The sequence below is a fragment of the Coregonus clupeaformis genome, chromosome 11 (assembly GCF_020615455.1).
Source record: "Coregonus clupeaformis isolate EN_2021a chromosome 11, ASM2061545v1, whole genome shotgun sequence".
NCBI lineage: Eukaryota > Metazoa > Chordata > Actinopteri > Salmoniformes > Salmonidae > Coregonus > Coregonus clupeaformis.
The window spans coordinates 19,978,632-19,997,832 of NC_059202.1; the positions used below are offsets into that span (position 1 = coordinate 19,978,632).

At 43.7% G+C, this 19,201-nt stretch overlaps 1 protein-coding gene across 1 annotated transcript in view; it reads right to left on the reverse strand.

The window, feature by feature from the left end:
* Positions 1 to 3,163: 3,163 nt before the first annotated feature.
* The window catches only part of tmem131 (transmembrane protein 131), a 68,609-nt gene continuing 52,571 nt past the window's right edge, over positions 3,164 to 19,201 (reverse strand). Inside the window, exons 17-24 of the mRNA XM_045223377.1 lie at positions 12,975 to 13,147; positions 12,540 to 12,810; positions 11,766 to 11,927; positions 10,865 to 11,116; positions 10,509 to 10,587; positions 10,337 to 10,422; positions 9,650 to 9,804; positions 3,164 to 3,554 (exon numbers count right to left, since the gene is read on the reverse strand). Coding sequence (XP_045079312.1) covers positions 3,258 to 3,554; positions 9,650 to 9,804; positions 10,337 to 10,422; positions 10,509 to 10,587; positions 10,865 to 11,116; positions 11,766 to 11,927; positions 12,540 to 12,810; positions 12,975 to 13,147 — 1,475 coding nt within the window. The 3' untranslated portion in view covers positions 3,164 to 3,257. The remainder of the gene's footprint in view (positions 3,555 to 9,649; positions 9,805 to 10,336; positions 10,423 to 10,508; positions 10,588 to 10,864; positions 11,117 to 11,765; positions 11,928 to 12,539; positions 12,811 to 12,974; positions 13,148 to 19,201) is intronic.

The window sequence follows — 19,201 nt, forward strand, 5'->3', positions numbered from 1 at the left end:
GACACTTCGGCCTGACTCTCATTTCCCAGAGTCAGATCAACCTTACCCTTAAAGGGACACTTCAGGCCTTGACTCTATTTCCCCAGAGTCAGATCAACCTTTATCCCTTAAAGGGACACTTCAGGCCTTGACTCTATTTCCCCAGAGTCAGATCAACTCATGGATTCCATTTTTATGTCTCAGTATAAAGGAAGTTAGAGGTAGTTTCGTGAGCCAATGCTAACTAGCGTTAGCGCAATGACGAAGTCTATGGTATCTGTTAGCGTGCTAGCAGATAGCGCAATGACTGGAAGTCTATGCTAGCCCTAGTTAGTAACTTCCTTCAAACTGCATGCAGACATAAATGGTTTCCACGAGTTCATCTGACTCTGGGGAAGTAGGTAAAGGGCCTCTGTCAAAATACAGAGCTATTCCTTTAACTTAACCACATTTTTTATCAATTCCAACAAAAAGCTTATTTTTCTAACTTTCAGTAGAACTCCTTTTTTTAAAGACAAAACATCAACATTCATGACGTTTTCATGATTTGGCCATGTATGAGTGAACTGGAAACAAAGCAAACACTGAGTGTCCCAGCTCCTAACTGTTCAATAGAACTGCATTCAAAATGGCACCCTATTCCCTATAGCAGGGTCTAAAGAGGGCACTATTATAGGGAAATAGAATGCTATGCACTCACTAAAGTAAGTCGCACTATATAGGGAATAGGGTGCTCAAATACTCATGGTCTAAAATGTAAAGTAGTGCACTATATAGGGAATAGGGTGCCATTTGGGATGCATTCTAGGATTCTGGTCACAAAGGATGCTTCCTCCGTCATAATTACTGTGTCAGCCACATTTCAAATCAGCCAATAAAATTAAATAATGAAAACAACTAGCCTGGTCCCAGATGTGCTCTAGTGAACAGCATGATGGCACAAACAGACTGGTATCCAGGCTAGAAAACAACCCTTAAAACAGAAGATACAGTGCATTCGGAAAGTATTCAGACCCCCTTCACTTTTTCCACATTTTGTTACGTTACAGCCATATTCTAAAATGGATTACATTGTCTTTTTCCCCCTCATCAATCTACACACAATACCTCATCATTACAAAGTGAAAACAGGTTTTTAGACATTTTTGCAAATGTATTAAAAATTAAAAACAGAAATACCTTATTTATTCAGCCCCTTTGCTATGAGACTCGAAATTAAGCTCAGGTGCATCCTGTTTCCATTGATCATCCTTAGTAAAAGGCACATGATAGCCCGCTTGGAGTTTGCCAAAAGGCACCTAAAGACTCTCAGACCATGAGAAACAAGATTCTCTGGTCTGATGAAACCAAGATTGACCTCTTTGGCCTGAATGCCAAGTGTCACGTCTGGAGGAAACCTGGCACCATCCCTACGGTGAAGCATGGTGGTGGCAGCATCATGCTGTGGGGATGTTTTCAGTGGCAGGGACTGGGAGACTAGTCAGGATCGAGGGAAAGATGAACAGAGCAAAGTACAGAGAGATCCTTGATGAAAACCTGCTCCAGAGCGCTCAGGACCTCAGACTGTGGCGAAGGTTCACCTTCCAACAGGACAACGACCCTAAGCACACAGCCAAGACAACACAGGAGTGGCTTCGGGACAAGTCTCAGAATGTCCTTGAGTGGCCCAGCCAGAGCCCAGACTTGAACACGATCTAACGTCTCTGGAGAGACCTGAAAATAGCTGTGCAGTTTTTTAAATGTATTATACATTTGCTAAAATGTCTAAAAAACGGTTTGTGCTTTGTCATTATGGGGTATTGTGTGTAGATAAGGAATTATTATTTTTTAAATCCATTTTTGAATAAGGCTGTAACGTAACAAAATGTGGAAAAAGTGAACGGGTCTGAATACTTTCCAAATGCACTGTATGTGTCTGCTTCACACAAAGTGCTTATTTACATTTTACATTACATTTTAGTCATTTAGCAGACGCTCTTATCCAGAGCGACTTACAGGAGCAATTAGGGTTAAGTGCCTTGCTCAAGGGCACATTTACGTCATTTAGCAGACGCTCTTATCCAGAGCGACTCACAAATTGGTGCATTCACCCTATAGCCAGTGGGATAACCACTTTACAATTTTGGGGGGGTAGAAGGATTACTTTATCCTATCCCAGGTGTTCCTTAAAGAGGTGGGGTTTCAAATGTCTCCGGAAGGTGGTGAGTCTTATTTCAACAGAGTAACACTGCACCATACAGCAGCACTGAGCCAGACAGCATTACCTAGCTCTGGTCCAGGGTGTTACAGCGACCTGGACCAGACCAACAGCACAGCATTACCTAGCTCTGGTCCAGGGTGTTACAGCGACCTGGACCAGAGCAAGTGAACAACAATCAGTAAAAACATTCCATCCATCCTTTCTCTTGTTTAAATTTACAGGTATCCCTAAAATAAATCTGAATCAAGTCTGTATTTCTCTCCCCCCTGAATAAAAAGCATGTAACTGCTGTGAACTAAATGGTAAGTGGGGTTTGGTTGGTGTTACAAAGTGCTGGGGCTACCAAATGACATTTAAACCTTTTCCAGACAGGACTCGTCGATAAAATTATTTATTTGTTTTGACGTACATTTAAGTACTGTTTAACAACTGATACCATGGCATGTTTTCTGATTTAGACCAGAATCCTTACTTGAGATCTGCTTACATAACAAGTTGACGTAAATATACCATTTACATTAATGCATGATTTACGTGATTGTTCAGTTAAGAGTCTGTGAGCCAGCCTGTTTGGCCAGCCTGTTTGGCACTCATTGCCAAGCCACGTTGCCATGTGTGGCTTGATAAAGACAGCAATGGAGTTGGAAAAAAGCTGAAACAGATCTGGGACCAGGCTAAGAGTGAGTGGAGCTGAAACAGATCTGGGACCAGGCTAAGAGTGAGTGGAGCTGAAACAGATCTGGGACCAGGCTAAGAGTGAGTGGAGCTGAAACAGATCTGGGACCAGGCTAAGAGTGAGTGGAGCTGAAACAGATCTGGGACCAGGCTAAGAGTGAGTGGAGCTGAAACAGATCTGGGACCAGGCTAAGAGTGAGTGGAGCTGAAACAGATCTGGGACCAGGCTAAGAGTGAGTGGAGCTGAAACAGATCTGGGACCAGGCTAAGAGTGAGTGGAGCTGAAACAGATCTGGGACCAGGCTAAGAGTGAGTGGAGCTGAAACAGATCTGGGACCAGGCTAAGAGTGAGTGGAGCTGAAACAGATCTGGGACCAGGCTAAGAGTGAGTGCCTGTCGCTCCTCAGTGGTTGGTGTCGTCTGATTGGTTGGGCCAGGGCTCCGAGCTACGTCTGCTGAGGGTGGGTCTCCACGTGCTCCAGGGGTTATAGGTCATCTCATTGGGGGCAGCGGGAGGGGCTGGTGCCAGGCCCAGGGCGGGGGTGCTGCTGGGTAGGTCCGGGAGGGTGGAGGTGGTGGTGGGAGTGAAGGAGTGTAGGGCTCCACCAGTGGACCAGATCGAGCTGCCAAAGGGGGTGCTACTGGGTAGGTCCGGGAGGGTGGTGGTGGACCAGTGGTTCCTGCTCCTACCCAGGATGGACTGAAGAAACAGAGGTGGGGAAATCATTAGTTTACGTCTCAAAATATATGACCTATAGTGCTTCTGTCCAGAGCCCTATGGGTTAATAATAATATAAAGTCTAATATTACTGATGGTGAACATGGGGGCATGTCTAGACAATATACCACTGAAGCACCCCAAAAAACTGTTAGATGGACTGGAAAAATAATTGTAAGTGTTGGTGTTTATCATTACCAGAAAGACTAAATATCATCAATCAATTTTCTTAATAGATTTTTGGTATTGGTATTTTATTAGGATCCCCATTAGCTGTTGCAAAAGCAGCAGCTACTCTTCCTGGGGTCCACACAAAACATGAAACATGACATAATACAGAACATTAATAGACAAGGACAGCTCAAGGACAGAACTACATACATTTTTTTTTAAAGGCACACGTAGCCTACATATCAATACATACACACAAACTATCTAGGTCAAATAGGGGAGAGGCGTTGGGCCGTGAGGTGTTGCTTTATCTGTTTTTTTAAACCAGGTTTTCTATTTATTTGAGCAATATGAGATGGAACGGAGTTCCATGCAATAATAGCTCTATATAATACTTTACGCTTTCTTGAATTTGTTCTGGATTTGGGGACTGTGAAAAGACCCCTGGTGGCATGTCTGGTGGGGTAAGTGTGTGTGTCAGAGCTGTGTGTAAGTTGACTATGCAATTGACTATGCAAACAATTTGGGATTTTCAACACATTAATGTTTCTTATAAAAAGAAGAAGTGATGCAGTCAGTCTCTCCTCAACTCTTAGCCAAGAGAGACTGGCATGCATAGTATTTATATCAGCCCTCTGATTACAATGAAGAGCAAGATGTGCTGCTCTGTTCTGGACCAGCTGCAGCTTAACTAGGTCTTTCCTTGCAGCACTGGACCACATGACTGGACAATAATCAAGATTAGACAAAACTAGAGCCTGTAGAACTTGCTTTTTGGAGTGTGGTGTCAAAAAAGCAGAGCATCTCTTTATTATGGACAGACCTCTCCCCATCTTTACAACTATTGAATCTATATGTTTTGACCAGAATCTATATCAAATCAAATCAAATCAAATCAAATTTTATTGGTCACATGCGCCGAATACAACAAGTGCAGACATTACAGTGAAATGCTTACTTACAGCCCTTAACCAACAGTGCGTTTATTTTAAACAAAAAAAGTAAGAATAAAACAACAACAAAAAAAAGTGTTGAGAAAAACAAAGAGCAGAAGTAAAATAAAGTGACAGTAGGGAGGCTATATATACAGGGGGGTAATCGGTGCAGAGTCAATGTGCGGGGGCACCGGCTAGTTGAGGTAGTTGAGGTAATATGTACATGTGGGTAGAGTTAAAGTGACTATGCATAAATACTTAACAGAGTAGCAGCAGCGTAAAAAGGATGGGGTGGGGGGGGCAGTGCAAATAGTCCGGGGTAGCCATGATTAGCTGTTCAGGAGTCTTATGGCTTGTGGGTAGAAGCTTTGTTGAGAAGTCTTTTGGACCTAGACTTGGCACTCCGACCGCTTGTCGTGCGGTAGCAGAGAGAACAGTCTATGACTAGGGTGGCTGGAGTCTTTGACAATTTTGAGGGCCTTCCTCTGACACCGCCTGGTATAGAGGTCTTGGATGGCAGGGAGCTTTGCCCCAGTGATGTACTGGGCCGTACGCACTACCCTCTGTAGTGCCTTGCGGTCAGAGGCCAAGCAGTTGCCATACCAGGCGGTGATGCAACCAGTCAGGATGCTCTCGATGGTGCAGCTGTAGAATTTTTTGAGGATCTGAGGACCCATGCCAAATCTTTTATGTTACCTTAGATTGTAAACTAAGTAATTTAGTCTCCTCAACTTGTTCAACAGCCACACCATTCATTACCAGATTCAGCTGAGGTCTAGAATTAAGGGAATGATTTGTACCAAATACAATGCTCTTAGCTTTAGAGATGTTCAGGACCAGTTTATTAGTGGCCACCCATTCCAAAACAGACTGCAACTCTTTGTTAAGGGTTTCGGTGACTTCATCAGCATATATGGACACACATGCTTCGAAAAAAAATGTTTAATGCCAGCGACAGGTCATTGGTAAAAAGAGTAGAGGGCCTAGAGAGCTGCCCTGTGGTACACCACACTTTACATTAGAGAAGCTTCCATTAAATAAAACTCTGTTCTATTAGATAGATAGCTCTGAATCCACAATATGGCAGAGGTTGAAAAGCCATAACACGTGTTTTTTCAACAACAGGTTATGGTCAATAATATCCAAGGCTGCACTGAAATCTAACAGTACAGCTCCCACAATCTTCTTATTATCAATTTCTTTCAACCAATCATCAGTCAATAGTGTCAGTGCAGTACATGTTGAGTGCCCTTCCCTATAAGCATGTTGAAAGTCTGTTGTTAATTTGTTTACAGAGAAATAGCATTGTAATTGGTCAAACACCATTCTTTCCAATAGTTTGCTAAGAGCTGGCAGCAAGCTTATTGGTCTGCTGTTAGAACCAGTAAAGGCCACTTTACCATTCTTAGGTAGTGGAATTACTTTGGCTTCCCTCCAGGCCTGAGGACAAAGACTTTCCTCTAGGCTCAGATTAAAGATATGACAGATAGGAGTAGCTATAGAGTCAGCTACCATCCTCAGTAGCTTTCCATCTCAGTTGTCAATGCCAGGAGGTTTGTCATTATTGATCGATAACAATGTCCACCTCTCCCACACTAACTTTACAAAATTCAAACTTGCAATGCTTTTCTTTCATTATTTGTTTTTTACTCTTAAAGGGAATGTTCCTAATCTCAGCTTGTTACCTGTATAAAAGACACCTGTCCACAGAAGCAATCAATCAATCAGATTCCAAACGCTCCACCATGGCCAAGACCAAAGAGCTCTCCAAGGATGTCAGGGACAAGATTGTAGACCTACACAAGGCTGGAATGGGCTACAAGACCATTGCCAAGCAGCTTGGTGAGAAGGTGACAACAGTTGGTGCGATTATTCGCAAATGGAAGAAACACAAAATACCTGTCAATCTCCCTCTGCCTGGGGCTCCATGCAAGATCTCACCTCGCGGAGTTGCAATGATCATGAGAACGGTGGAGGAATCAGCCCAGAACTACACGGGAGGATCTTGTCAATGATCTCAAGGCAGCTGGGACCATAGTCACCAAGAAAACAATTGGTAACACACTACGCCGTGAAGGACTGAAATCCTGCAACGCCCGCAAGGTCCCCCTGCTCAAGAAAGCACATATACAGGGCTGTCTGAAGTTTGCCAATAAACATCTGAATGATTCAGAGGAGAACTGGGTGAAAGTGTTGTGGTCAGATGAGACCAAAATCAAGCTCTTTGGCATCAACTCAACTCGCCGTGTTTGGAGGAGGAGGAATGCTGCCTATGACCCCAAGAACACCATCCCCACCGTCAAACATGGAGGTGGAAACATTATGCTTTGGGGGTGTTTTTCTGCTAAGGGGACAGGACAACTTCACCGCATCAAAGGGACGATGGATGGGGCCATGTACCGTCAAATCTTGGGTGAGAACCTCCTTCCCTCAGCCAGGGCATTGAAAATGGGTGGTAGATGGGTATTCCAGCATGACAATGACCCAAAACACACGGCCAAGGCAACAAAGGAGTGGCTCAAGAAGAAGCACATTAAGGTCCTGGAGTGGCCTATCTGTGGAGGGAGCTGAAGGTTCGAGTTGCCAAACGTCAGCCTCGAAACCTTAATGACTTGGAGAAGATCTGCAAAGAGGAGTGGAACAAAATCCCTCCTGAGATGTGTGCAAACCTGGTGGCCAACTACAAGAAACGTCTGACCTCTGTGATTGCCAACAAGGGCTTTGCCACCAAGTACTAAATCATGTTTTGCAGAGGGGTCAAATACTTATTTCCCTCATTAAAATGCAAATCAATTTATAACATTTTTGACATGTCTTTTTCTGGATTTTTTTGTTGTTATTCTGTCTCTCACTGTTCAAATAAAACGACCATTAAAATTATAGACTGATCATGTCTTTGTCAGTGGGCAAACATACAAAATCAGCAGGGGATCAAATACTTTTTTCCCTCACTGTATTTAGATAGTGACTGTTCACACTTGGTGGCCTATAGCAACACCCCAAAAGAAAAGGCTTTAGATGTGGCAAGTAAACCTGCAACCACAACACTTCAATAACACTTGACATAATGGCTAATATATGAATGTTAGCAAGTTATTGATTTCATGAACCTTACTTCTAAGGCTACATATATTAATATGGGCTATTTTCAGCCCTTTCCTGAGTAGCTTATCAGAGATAGACATAATACTGGAAAGAGCAAACAAAGCAAGAGAAAAATATATGCATTTAGCAGTCCATTAATCAGTTGGTGTGTGTGTGTGTGTGTGTGTGTGTGTGTGCGCGCGCTTTGGGGTTGAAGCTACGAACCAATAGGCTTGGCTCTCTCATCCCTTCCAGGCTTCTGGGAGGGAGGGTGGACAATGACCCTGTCATAGCGGATGTAAGCAATGTACCCACGCGCTCTGGCAGCCTTCATGGCTGGGATAAGTTCTTTCCTCTTCTGGTGCACAGCTTCAGGATAGTCCTCATTGAGGAAGACATACGTTCCTCTCAAGTTCTTGGCTCTTTCCAGAACAGCTACCTTGTCCTTGAACCTCAGGAACTTGACCACTATCGGCCTGGGCTGGTCCCCTGGGCCGGTGGTGGGTTTTCCAGTCCTGTGGGCGCGCTCCACCTCAATCTTCCTGGGGTCCATCTTCAATTTCTCAGAGATCATTTCCCTCACTTTGTCCTCAGACTACGTCCAGGTCTCATGTGGAGATTCTGTAATTCCGTCCACAACCATGTTGTTACGCCTTGATTGTCCCTCGAGATGATTTATCCGTCATTGTTATCATTGATTCACAGACAGAACTGATGTCCTCTCTCAATGACTTACAGATTGCTGTAATCTTGCCGTTCTCCTGTTTCAACTCATCGAGCTGACCCTGGGAGAACTGCAAACTGTTGTTCAGGTCCTGGACCTCTCTGGTCAGGTCGTCCATTCTTTTATTAGTCGAATCCACCAGTATTTGGACTAAGCACTTGAAGCTATTTTCGTGTTGTTGTAACAACTGCTTGTAGAACTATTTTTGTTTGTTTAAAAGATCCTTCACGTGTTATAGAGAGACACCACTGTCCTCGACAACGGTACTCCCGCCGGCTTTGGTCTTTGTCATGGTAGCTAGCAACGTAGGTTACGCTGTTACTCCTCTCAGATCCAGACAGGACAGGTCACAGGGAAGATGGAAAACAACAAACAGCAGGGATCTAGACAGCCACAAACTCGGGACAATCCGCGGTCCCAGCCACAATGGCTAACCACGTTGCGGGCTGCGTTCAAGCCCTCAAGAAAACCTTTCTAGCTTGAAATGCTGCTAGCTAGCAGCTAGGCTAGCTGCAACACCAAATAGCTCCTCAGACCCATCCTTGGTCGGCAGGATCACTGGACAGAGACTAGCAATCCCAGCAACTGATGCCAACTGTGTCACGGGATCCAAACTAAAAAGTAAGCTAGCTACAAAGAACTTCACTTTCAAAACAACAAACTTTTCAAAACAACAAATCCGAGCTCTTCCTGGTAGCAGTGGACCAGGGATTCCTGCTGTTAACCAGGGTGGGAGAGGTGGGGTGAGTTTAACTGCGTTTATCATTAGTAAACCGGGGAGAGGTGGGGTGAGTTTAACTACGTTTATATCCTGCTGTTAACCAGGGTGGGAGAGGTGGGGTGAGTTTAACTATGTTTATCATTAGATCAGTTTAATTCATAGATTTGGAAAGCTTTTACTACAGGTGAAAAGCGGGGCCGGTCTGGACAATATCCGGTCTGGACAATATCCGGTCTGGACAATATCCGGTCTGGACAATATCTCATCGACAAACGTCAAAAACAGTTTATCCACTCCATGCATCAAGTGGCCAAACAGAACTTTGAAACCGGCTTAAGAATGTACCTCAGGGAGGATTAAGATCATACTGTGAGGGGGTCTGACCACAGTGGTATATGTTAAGAATGTATAATGATAATATGGTATTTAAGAGGGCTCTTACTGCGGTGGGGACAGTGGGGGAGCTGGAGCTGCTGAGCCAGGAGTGCAGGGGGTTGCTGGTGCTGGGGGCGTCCCAGATAGATGAGGACACAGAGCTTAACTCAGGCCAGCTCTGCTGAGGCTCGGACGTCTTCGGGAAGGACATCCCCCTGAAGACTGAAAAACAAACAAAAACGCCTTTAATACTAGAAAAAAATAATGTAGATTGATCCACTACCGTCCGGATCATTATAATGTGGATTGATCCACTACCGTCCGGATCATTATAATGTGGATTGATCCACTACAGTCTGGATCATTATAATGTAGATTGATCCACTACAGTCCGGATCATTATAATGTAGATTGATCCACTACAGTCTGGATCATTATAATGTAGATTGATCCACTACAGTCCGGATCATTATAATGTAGATTGATCCACTACAGTCTGGATCATTATAATCTAGATTGATCCACTACAGTCCGGATCACTATAATCTAATGTGAAATCCCCTAAATAAGCCAACACTTCACCATAACTGCAGGATTTCTAACCACGCCGAATCATAATGCACCATCAAATTGGATTTATTCAATTTATTCGAGAATTAAAAGTAGTAGGCTGCTCTATCCGGAGACAACATTACAAAACACAATACAGCCCGAAGGCTCATTTCCTTTGTGCCCCCCCGATTCCAGTCCTTACCTCCTGTCAGATTGAAAGAGTTGTTGGGTCCAAATGTAGAGAAGGAGTTGACAGAGTTGAATCCTATGGGAGACCATAATCCTGAGCTAGATAGAGGAAATATGAAGGGATTATTTGGAATCAGAGCGAGAAAGCGAGAGAGAGAGAGAGTGAGAGAGAGAGATGTTGTTACCTGTCTGAGCGGTCACTCTCCACTGAGGTCATGTGAGCTAGAGACTTCCCTTGGCCTCTTTTACCTGGGTCACTGCCACCTGAAAACCATCACACCCTATGGTCACAACCTGCCACCTGAAAACCATCACACCCTATGGTCACAACCTGCCACCTGAAAACCATCACACCCTATGGTCACAACCTGCCACCTGAAAACCATCACACCCTATGGTCACAACCTGCCACCTGAAAACCATCACACTATGGTCACAACCTGCCACCTGAAAACCATCACACCCTATGGTCACAACTTGTATCTAGTCACCACAACAGTATGAGAGGGTTGACAACTAGAGATCCTCTCTCGTAGCGCACCTGGGCTTCTGTCGTATCCCGCAGCAACAGCTGCAAAAGTAGGATTGCCATTCTTGCCCGGGAGAGAGGTGGTGGTATTAGCTAGCTTGTTCCCTGGTGCCTTCTTCAAGTTGGTCTCACAATTGGCGTTGAGTACTTGGCTGTATGTTCCCCTGGTCACTAGGCTGGGGGAGGAGGGGGGAGGGGAGTAGGTCCTAGCTGAGATGGGTCTCTTCAGGAAGGGGTTCACGGTCTGCAGGAGGTTGTCTGCTTCTGTATGACGGAGAGAGAGGAGTGATAATGGAGGCAGTATGTGGTGTTTCACAGGGATTGATTCTAGGACCTCTATTATTTAGTTTACATTCATTATATTAATCTGCCAAAACCATCAACATGACCTTCTCAGATGTGGTTTGCAGATGACACGCGTCTTATATTACCACAGATATATCTCAACAGTGTTTTTTCTGCACCAATAGAGTAACAGTGATGAATTTCAGTTTACTCCCTGAATTGGCTTAATTGAAATGACATTTACCCCAACCTAGGTCTGCATTCCAGATGGCACCCTAATCCCTACATAGGGTTCTGGTCAAAAGTAGTGCACTATGGGCCCTGGTCAAACGTAATGCACTATATAGGGAATAGGGCAGCATTTTGGACACAGCATCAATGTAGATAAGTGACGTGGCCTATTTATTGCCTTACCTCCATAACTTACTACATTTGCACACACTGTATATATATTTTCTGTTGTATTTTTGACTTTATGTTTTGTTTACCCCATATGTAACTCTGTGTTGTTGTTTTTATCGCACTGCTTTGCTTTATCTTGGCCAGGTCGCAGTTGTAAATGAGAACTTGTTCTCAACTGGCTTATACCGGTTAAATAAAGGTTAAATAAATTTAAAAATAAACGTACGGTCGGTGGTTTTGAGGAGTGGGACGTCCCATTCAGGAGCAGCGAACTCCTTCTCTCCCTCGGAGCAGCTGCTGTGACCCAGCTCGGAAACAGAGACCGAGCCGTTGGACAACCGCTTCACCAGGGGAAACGGACAACAATCCTCCAGCTTCCCACAAGGCACTGGGGTGCGGAGAGAGAACCACCGGTGTCAGACATCAGCCTTACACGTCTCTAATGCCAAAGTACAGAACATTTAGTAGAGAGAATGCATGGAGGGAGTCTAATGAACGGAGGGAGTCTAATGAACGGAGGGTGTCTAATGAACGGAGGGAGTCTAATGAACGGAGGGAGTCTAATGAACGGAGGGAGTCTAATGAACGGAGGGAGTCTAATGAACGGAGGGTGTCTAATGAACGGAGGGAGTCTAATGAACGGAGGGAGTCCAATGAACGGAGGGAGTCTAATGAACGGAGGGAGTCTAATGAACGGAGGGAGTCTAATGAACGGAGGGAGTCTAATGAACGGAGGGAGTCTAATGAACGGAGGGAGTCTAATGAACGGAGGGAGTCTAATGAACGGAGGGAGTCTAATGAACAGAGGGAGTCTAATGCACATCAATAGTAAGAGGATCAGTTGGACAAAGAGAAGATCCAATATGAAGAACAAAAGAGAATCCCTCACGGTTTTGCTGTTTCTCCCAAAACATTAAAGATCACGTTCAGGAGCAGCAAAACAGTGAAGGCAGTTAAAAAAAAAAACACCAGCGTAAAAATAACAACAGGTCTCCATTACCAAGTACAGAACAGTCAGAAGAGTTGAGATGGGAGAGAGACTCAGGTCTGGGTTTCTGCAGAGTCCTAGGGCCAGTGGTGAGAGCAGGGTGGATGAGGGCTTTGGATGTGAAGGTCTTGCGTTGTTTGTTCTCCAGGGGTGTGACGTATGGAAGCTCCAGGGAACTAGATTTATCCTCTGTGTTGGTTTGTTTCTTGTTGTTTTGGGGTTTGGTGAGGAAAGATGTTTCCTCTTTTTCCACTGCTGTTCTGCCTTTCTTTTTCACTGGTTCCTAAACAGACAGAAGAACAAGACATTTATTCTCCCTACACCACCCGTCTGCCTGTAGATGTCCACACAGTAGATCCTCCTATCTGTGCTCTTATGTCTGCAACTCCTAAGAGTGAGTGAGTCTGCGTGTGCTGTGTGTGTGCATGTCTCTCTCTCTCGGTCTACCTCTTTGTTGCTGGCTTCTACCTCAGGGTTGGAGGTCTCTGTGGTGGTAGATGAGCTGTCATCGTTCAGCTGGTCTCCCGGAGGTGGTTTTCCCTTCGCTCTCCTGTCCTCCTTCTCCCTCTTCCTCTGAGCTTTAGTTTGACCTCTCAGCTGCTTTCCTTTAGAGTCCAGCACTGCAGGACAACACAAATACACAACTACAGTCACAACTACAGTCACAACAACTGCAGGACACCACAAATACACAACTACAGTCACAACTACTGCAGGACAACACAAATACACAACTACAGTCACAACTACTGCAGGACAACACAAATACACAACTACAGTCACAACTACTGCAGGACAACACAAATACACAACTACAGTCACAACTACTGCAGGACAACACAAATACACAACTACAGTCACAACTACTGCAGGACACCACAAATACACAACTACAGTCACAACTACTGTCACAACTACTGCAGGACAACACAAATACACAACTACAGTCACAACTACTGCAGGACAACACAAATACACAACTACAGTCACAACTACAGTCACAACTACTGCAGGACAACACAAATACACAACTACAGTCACAACTACTGCAGGACACCACAAATACACAACTACAGTCACAACTACTGCAGGACACCACAAATACACAACTACAGTCACAACTACTGCAGGACAACACAAATACACAACTACAGTCACAACTACTGCAGGACAACACAAATACACAACTACAGTCACAACTACTGCAGGACAACACAAATACACAACTACAGTCACAACTACTGCAGGACACTACAGTCACAACTACAGTCACAACTACTGCAGGACAACACAAATACACAACTACAGTCACAACTACTGCAGGACAACACAAATACACAACTACAGTCACAACTACAGTCACAACTACTGCAGGACAACACAAATACACAACTACAGTCACAACTACTGCAGGACAACACAAATACACAACTACAGTCACAACTACTGCAGGACAACACAAATACACAACTACAGTCACAACTACTGCAGGACAACACAAATACACAACTACAGCCACAACTACAGTCACAACTACTGCAGGACACCACAAAAATACACAACTACAGTCACAACTACTGCAGGACACCACAAATACACAACTACAGTCACAACTACTGCAGGACAACACAAATACACAACTACAGTCACAACTACAGTCACAACTACTGCAGGACACCACAAATACACAACTACAGTCACAACTACTGCAGGACAACACAAATACACAACTACAGTCACAACTACAGTCACAACTACTGCAGGACAACACAAATACACAACTACAGTCACAACTACTGCAGGACAACACAAATACACAACTACAGTCACAACTACAGTCACAACTACTGCAGGACAACACAAATACACAACTACAGTCACAACTACTGCAGGACAACACAAATACACAACTACAGTCACAACTACAGTCACAACTACTGCAGGACAACACAAATACACAACTACAGTCACAACTACAGTCACAACTACTGCAGGACAACACAAATACACAACTACAGTCACAACTACAGTCACAACTACTGCAGGACAACACAAATACACAACTACAGTCACAACTACTGCAGGACAACACAAATACACAACTACAGTCACAACTACTGCAGGACAACACAAATACACAACTACAGTCACAACTACTGCAGGACACCACAAATACACAACTACAGTCACAACTACAGTCACAACTACTGCAGGACAACACAAATACACAACTACAGTCACAACTACTGCAGGACAACACAAATACACAACTACAGTCACAACTACTGCAGGACACCACAAATACACAACTACAGTCACAACTACTGCAGGACACCACGAATACACAACTACAGTCACAACTACTGCAGGACAACACAAATACACAACTACAGTCACAACTACTGCAGGACAACACAAATACACAACTACAGTCACAACTACAGTCACAACTACTGCAGGACAACACAAATACACAACTACAGTCACAACTACTGCAGGACACTACAGTCACAACTACAGTCACAACTACTGCAGGACAACACAAATACACAACTACAGTCACAACTACTGCAGGACAACACAAATACACAACTACAGTCACAACTACAGTCACAACTACTGCAGGACAACACAAATACACAACTACAGTCACAACTACTGCAGGACAACACAAATACACAACTACAGTCACAACTACTGCAGGACAACACAAATACACAACTACAGTCACAACTACAGTCACAACTACTGCAGGACAACACAAATACACAACTACAGTCACAACTACTGCAGGACAACACAAATACACAACTACAGTCACAACTACAGTCACAACTACTGCAGGACACCACAAAAATACACAACTACAGTCACAACTACTGCAGGACAACACAAATACACAACTACAGTCACAACTACTGCAGGACAACACAAATACACAACTACAGTCACAACTACAGTCACAACTACTGCAGGACAACACAAATACACAACTACAGTCACAACTACTGCAGGACAACACAAATACACAACTACAGTCACAACTACAGTCACAACTACTGCAGGACAACACAAAATACACAACTACAGTCACAACTACTGCGACACAAATACACAACTACAGTCACACACTGCAGGACACCACAAATACACAACTACAGTCACAACTACTGCAGGACAACACAAATACACAACTACAGTCACAACTACAGTCACAACTACTGCAGGACAACACAAATACACAACTACAGTCACAACTACTGCAGGACAACACAAATACACAACTACAGTCACAACTACAGTCACAACTACTGCAGGACAACACAAATACACAACTACAGTCACAACTACTGCAGGACAACACAAATACACAACTACAGTCACAACTACAGTCACAACTACTGCAGGACAACACAAATACACAACTACAGTCACAACACTGCAGGACAACACAAATACACAACTACAGTCACAACTACTGCAGGACAACACAAATACACAACTACAGTCACAACTACTGCAGGACAACACAAATACACAACTACAGTCACAACTACTGCAGGACAACACAAATACACAACTACAGTCACAACTACTGCAGGACACTACACATACAGTCACAACTACAGTCACAACTACTGCAGGACAACACAAATACACAACTACAGTCACAACTACTGCAGGACAACACAAATACACAACTACAGTCACAACTACAGTCACAACTACTGCAGGACAACACAAATACACAACTACAGTCACAACTACTGCAGGACAACACAAATACACAACTACAGTCACAACTACTGCAGGACAACACAAATACACAACTACAGTCACAACTACTGCAGGACAACACAAATACACAACTACAGCCACAACTACAGTCACAACTACTGCAGGACAACACAAAATACACAACTACAGTCACAACTACTGCAGGACAACACAAATACACAACTACAGTCACAACTACTGCAGGACAACACAAATACACAACTACAGTCACAACTACAGTCACAACTACTGCAGGACAACACAAATACACAACTACAGTCACAACTACTGCAGGACAACACAAATACACAACTACAGTCACAACTACAGTCACAACTACTGCAGGACAACACAAATACACAACTACAGTCACAACTACTGCAGGACAACACAAATACACAACTACAGTCACAACTACAGTCACAACTACTGCAGGACACCACAAATACACAACTACAGTCACAACTACTGCAGGACAACACAAATACACAACTACAGTCACAACTACAGTCACAACTACTGCAGGACAACACAAATACACAACTACAGTCACAACTACAGTCACAACTACTGCAGGACAACACAAATACACAACTACAGTCACAACTACAGTCACAACTACTGCAGGACAACACAAATACACAACTACAGTCACAACTACTGCAGGACAACACAAATACACAACTACAGTCACAACTACTGCAGGACAACACAAATACACTACCAACTACAGTCACAACTACTGCAGGACAACACAAATACACAACTACAGTCACAACTACTGCAGGACAACACAAATACACAACTACAGTCACAACTACTGCAGGACACCACAAATACACAACTACAGTCACAACTACTGCAGGACACACACAAATACTCACAACTACAGTCACAACTACTGCAGGACAACACAAATACACAACTACAGTCACAACTACTGCAGGACAACACAAATACACAACTACAGTCACAACTACTGCAGGACAACACAAATACACAACTACAGTCACAACTACTGCAGGACACTACAGTACACAACTACAGTCACAACTACTGCAGGACAACACAAATACACAACTACAGTCACAACTACTGCAGGACAACACAAATACACAACTACAGTCACAACTACAGTCACAACTACTGCAGGACAACACAAATACACAACTACAGTCACAACTACTGCAGGACAACACAAATACACAACTACAGTCACAACTACTGCAGGACAACACAAATACACAACTACAGTCACAACTACAGTCACAACTACTGCAGGACAACACAAATACACAACTACAGTCACAACTACTGCAGGACAACACAAATACACAACTACAGTCACAACTACAGTCACAACTACTGCAGGACAACACAAAATACACAACTACAGTCACAACTACTGCAGGACAACACAAATACACAACTACAGTCACAACTACTGCAGGACAACACAAATACACAACTACAGTCACAACTACAGTCACAACTACTGCAGGACACCACAAATACACAACTACAGTCACAACTACTGCAGGACAACAAATACACAACTACAGTCACAACTACAGTCACAACTACTGCAGGACAACACAAAAATACACAACTACAGTCACAACTACTGCAGGACAACACAAATACACAACTACAGTCACAACTACAGTCACAACTACTGCAGGACACCACAAATACACAACTACAGTCACAACTACTGCAGGACAACACAAATACACAACTACAGTCACAACTACAGTCACAACTACTGCAGGACAACACAAATACACAACTACAGTCACAACTACAGTCACAACTACTGCAGGACAACACAAATACACAACTACAGTAACACAACTACAGTCACAACTACTGCAGGACAACACAAATACACAACTACAGTCACAACTACTGCAGGACAACACAAATACACAACTACAGTCACAACTACTGCAGGACAACACAAATACACAACTACAGTCACAACTACTGCAGGACAACACAAATACACAACTACAGTCACAACTACAGTCACAACTACTGCAGGACAACACAAATACACAACTACAGTCACAACTACTGCAGGACAACACAAATACACAACTACAGTCACAACTACAGTCACAACTACTGCAGGACAACACAAATACACAACTACAGTCACAACTACTGCAGGACAACACAAATACACAACTACAGTCACAACTACTGCAGGACAACACAAATACACAACTACAGCACAACACAGTCACAACTACTGCAGGACAACACAAAATAGCACAACTACAGTCACAACTACTGCAGGACACCACAAATACACAACTACAGTCACAACTACTGCAGGACAACACAAATACACAACTACAGTCACAACTACAGTCACAACTACTGCAGGACAACACAAATACACAACTACAGTCACAACTACTGCAGGACAACACAAATACACAACTACAGTCACAACTACAGTCACAACTACTGCAGGACAACACAAATACACAACTACAGTCACAACTACTGCAGGACAACACAAATACACAACTACAGTCACAACTACAGTCACAACTACTGCAGGACAACACAAATACACAACTACAGTCACAACTACTGCAGGACAACACAAATACACAACTACAGTCACAACTACAGTCACAACTACTGCAGGACAACACAAATACACAACTACAGCTCACAACTACAGTCACAACTACTGCAGGACAACACAAATACAAACTACAGTCACAACTACAGTCACAACTACTGCAGGACAACACAAATACACAACTACAGTCACAACTACTGCAGGACAACACAAATACACAACTACAGTCACAACTACTGCAGGACAACACAAATACACAACTACAGTCACAACTACTGCAGGACACCACAAAATACAC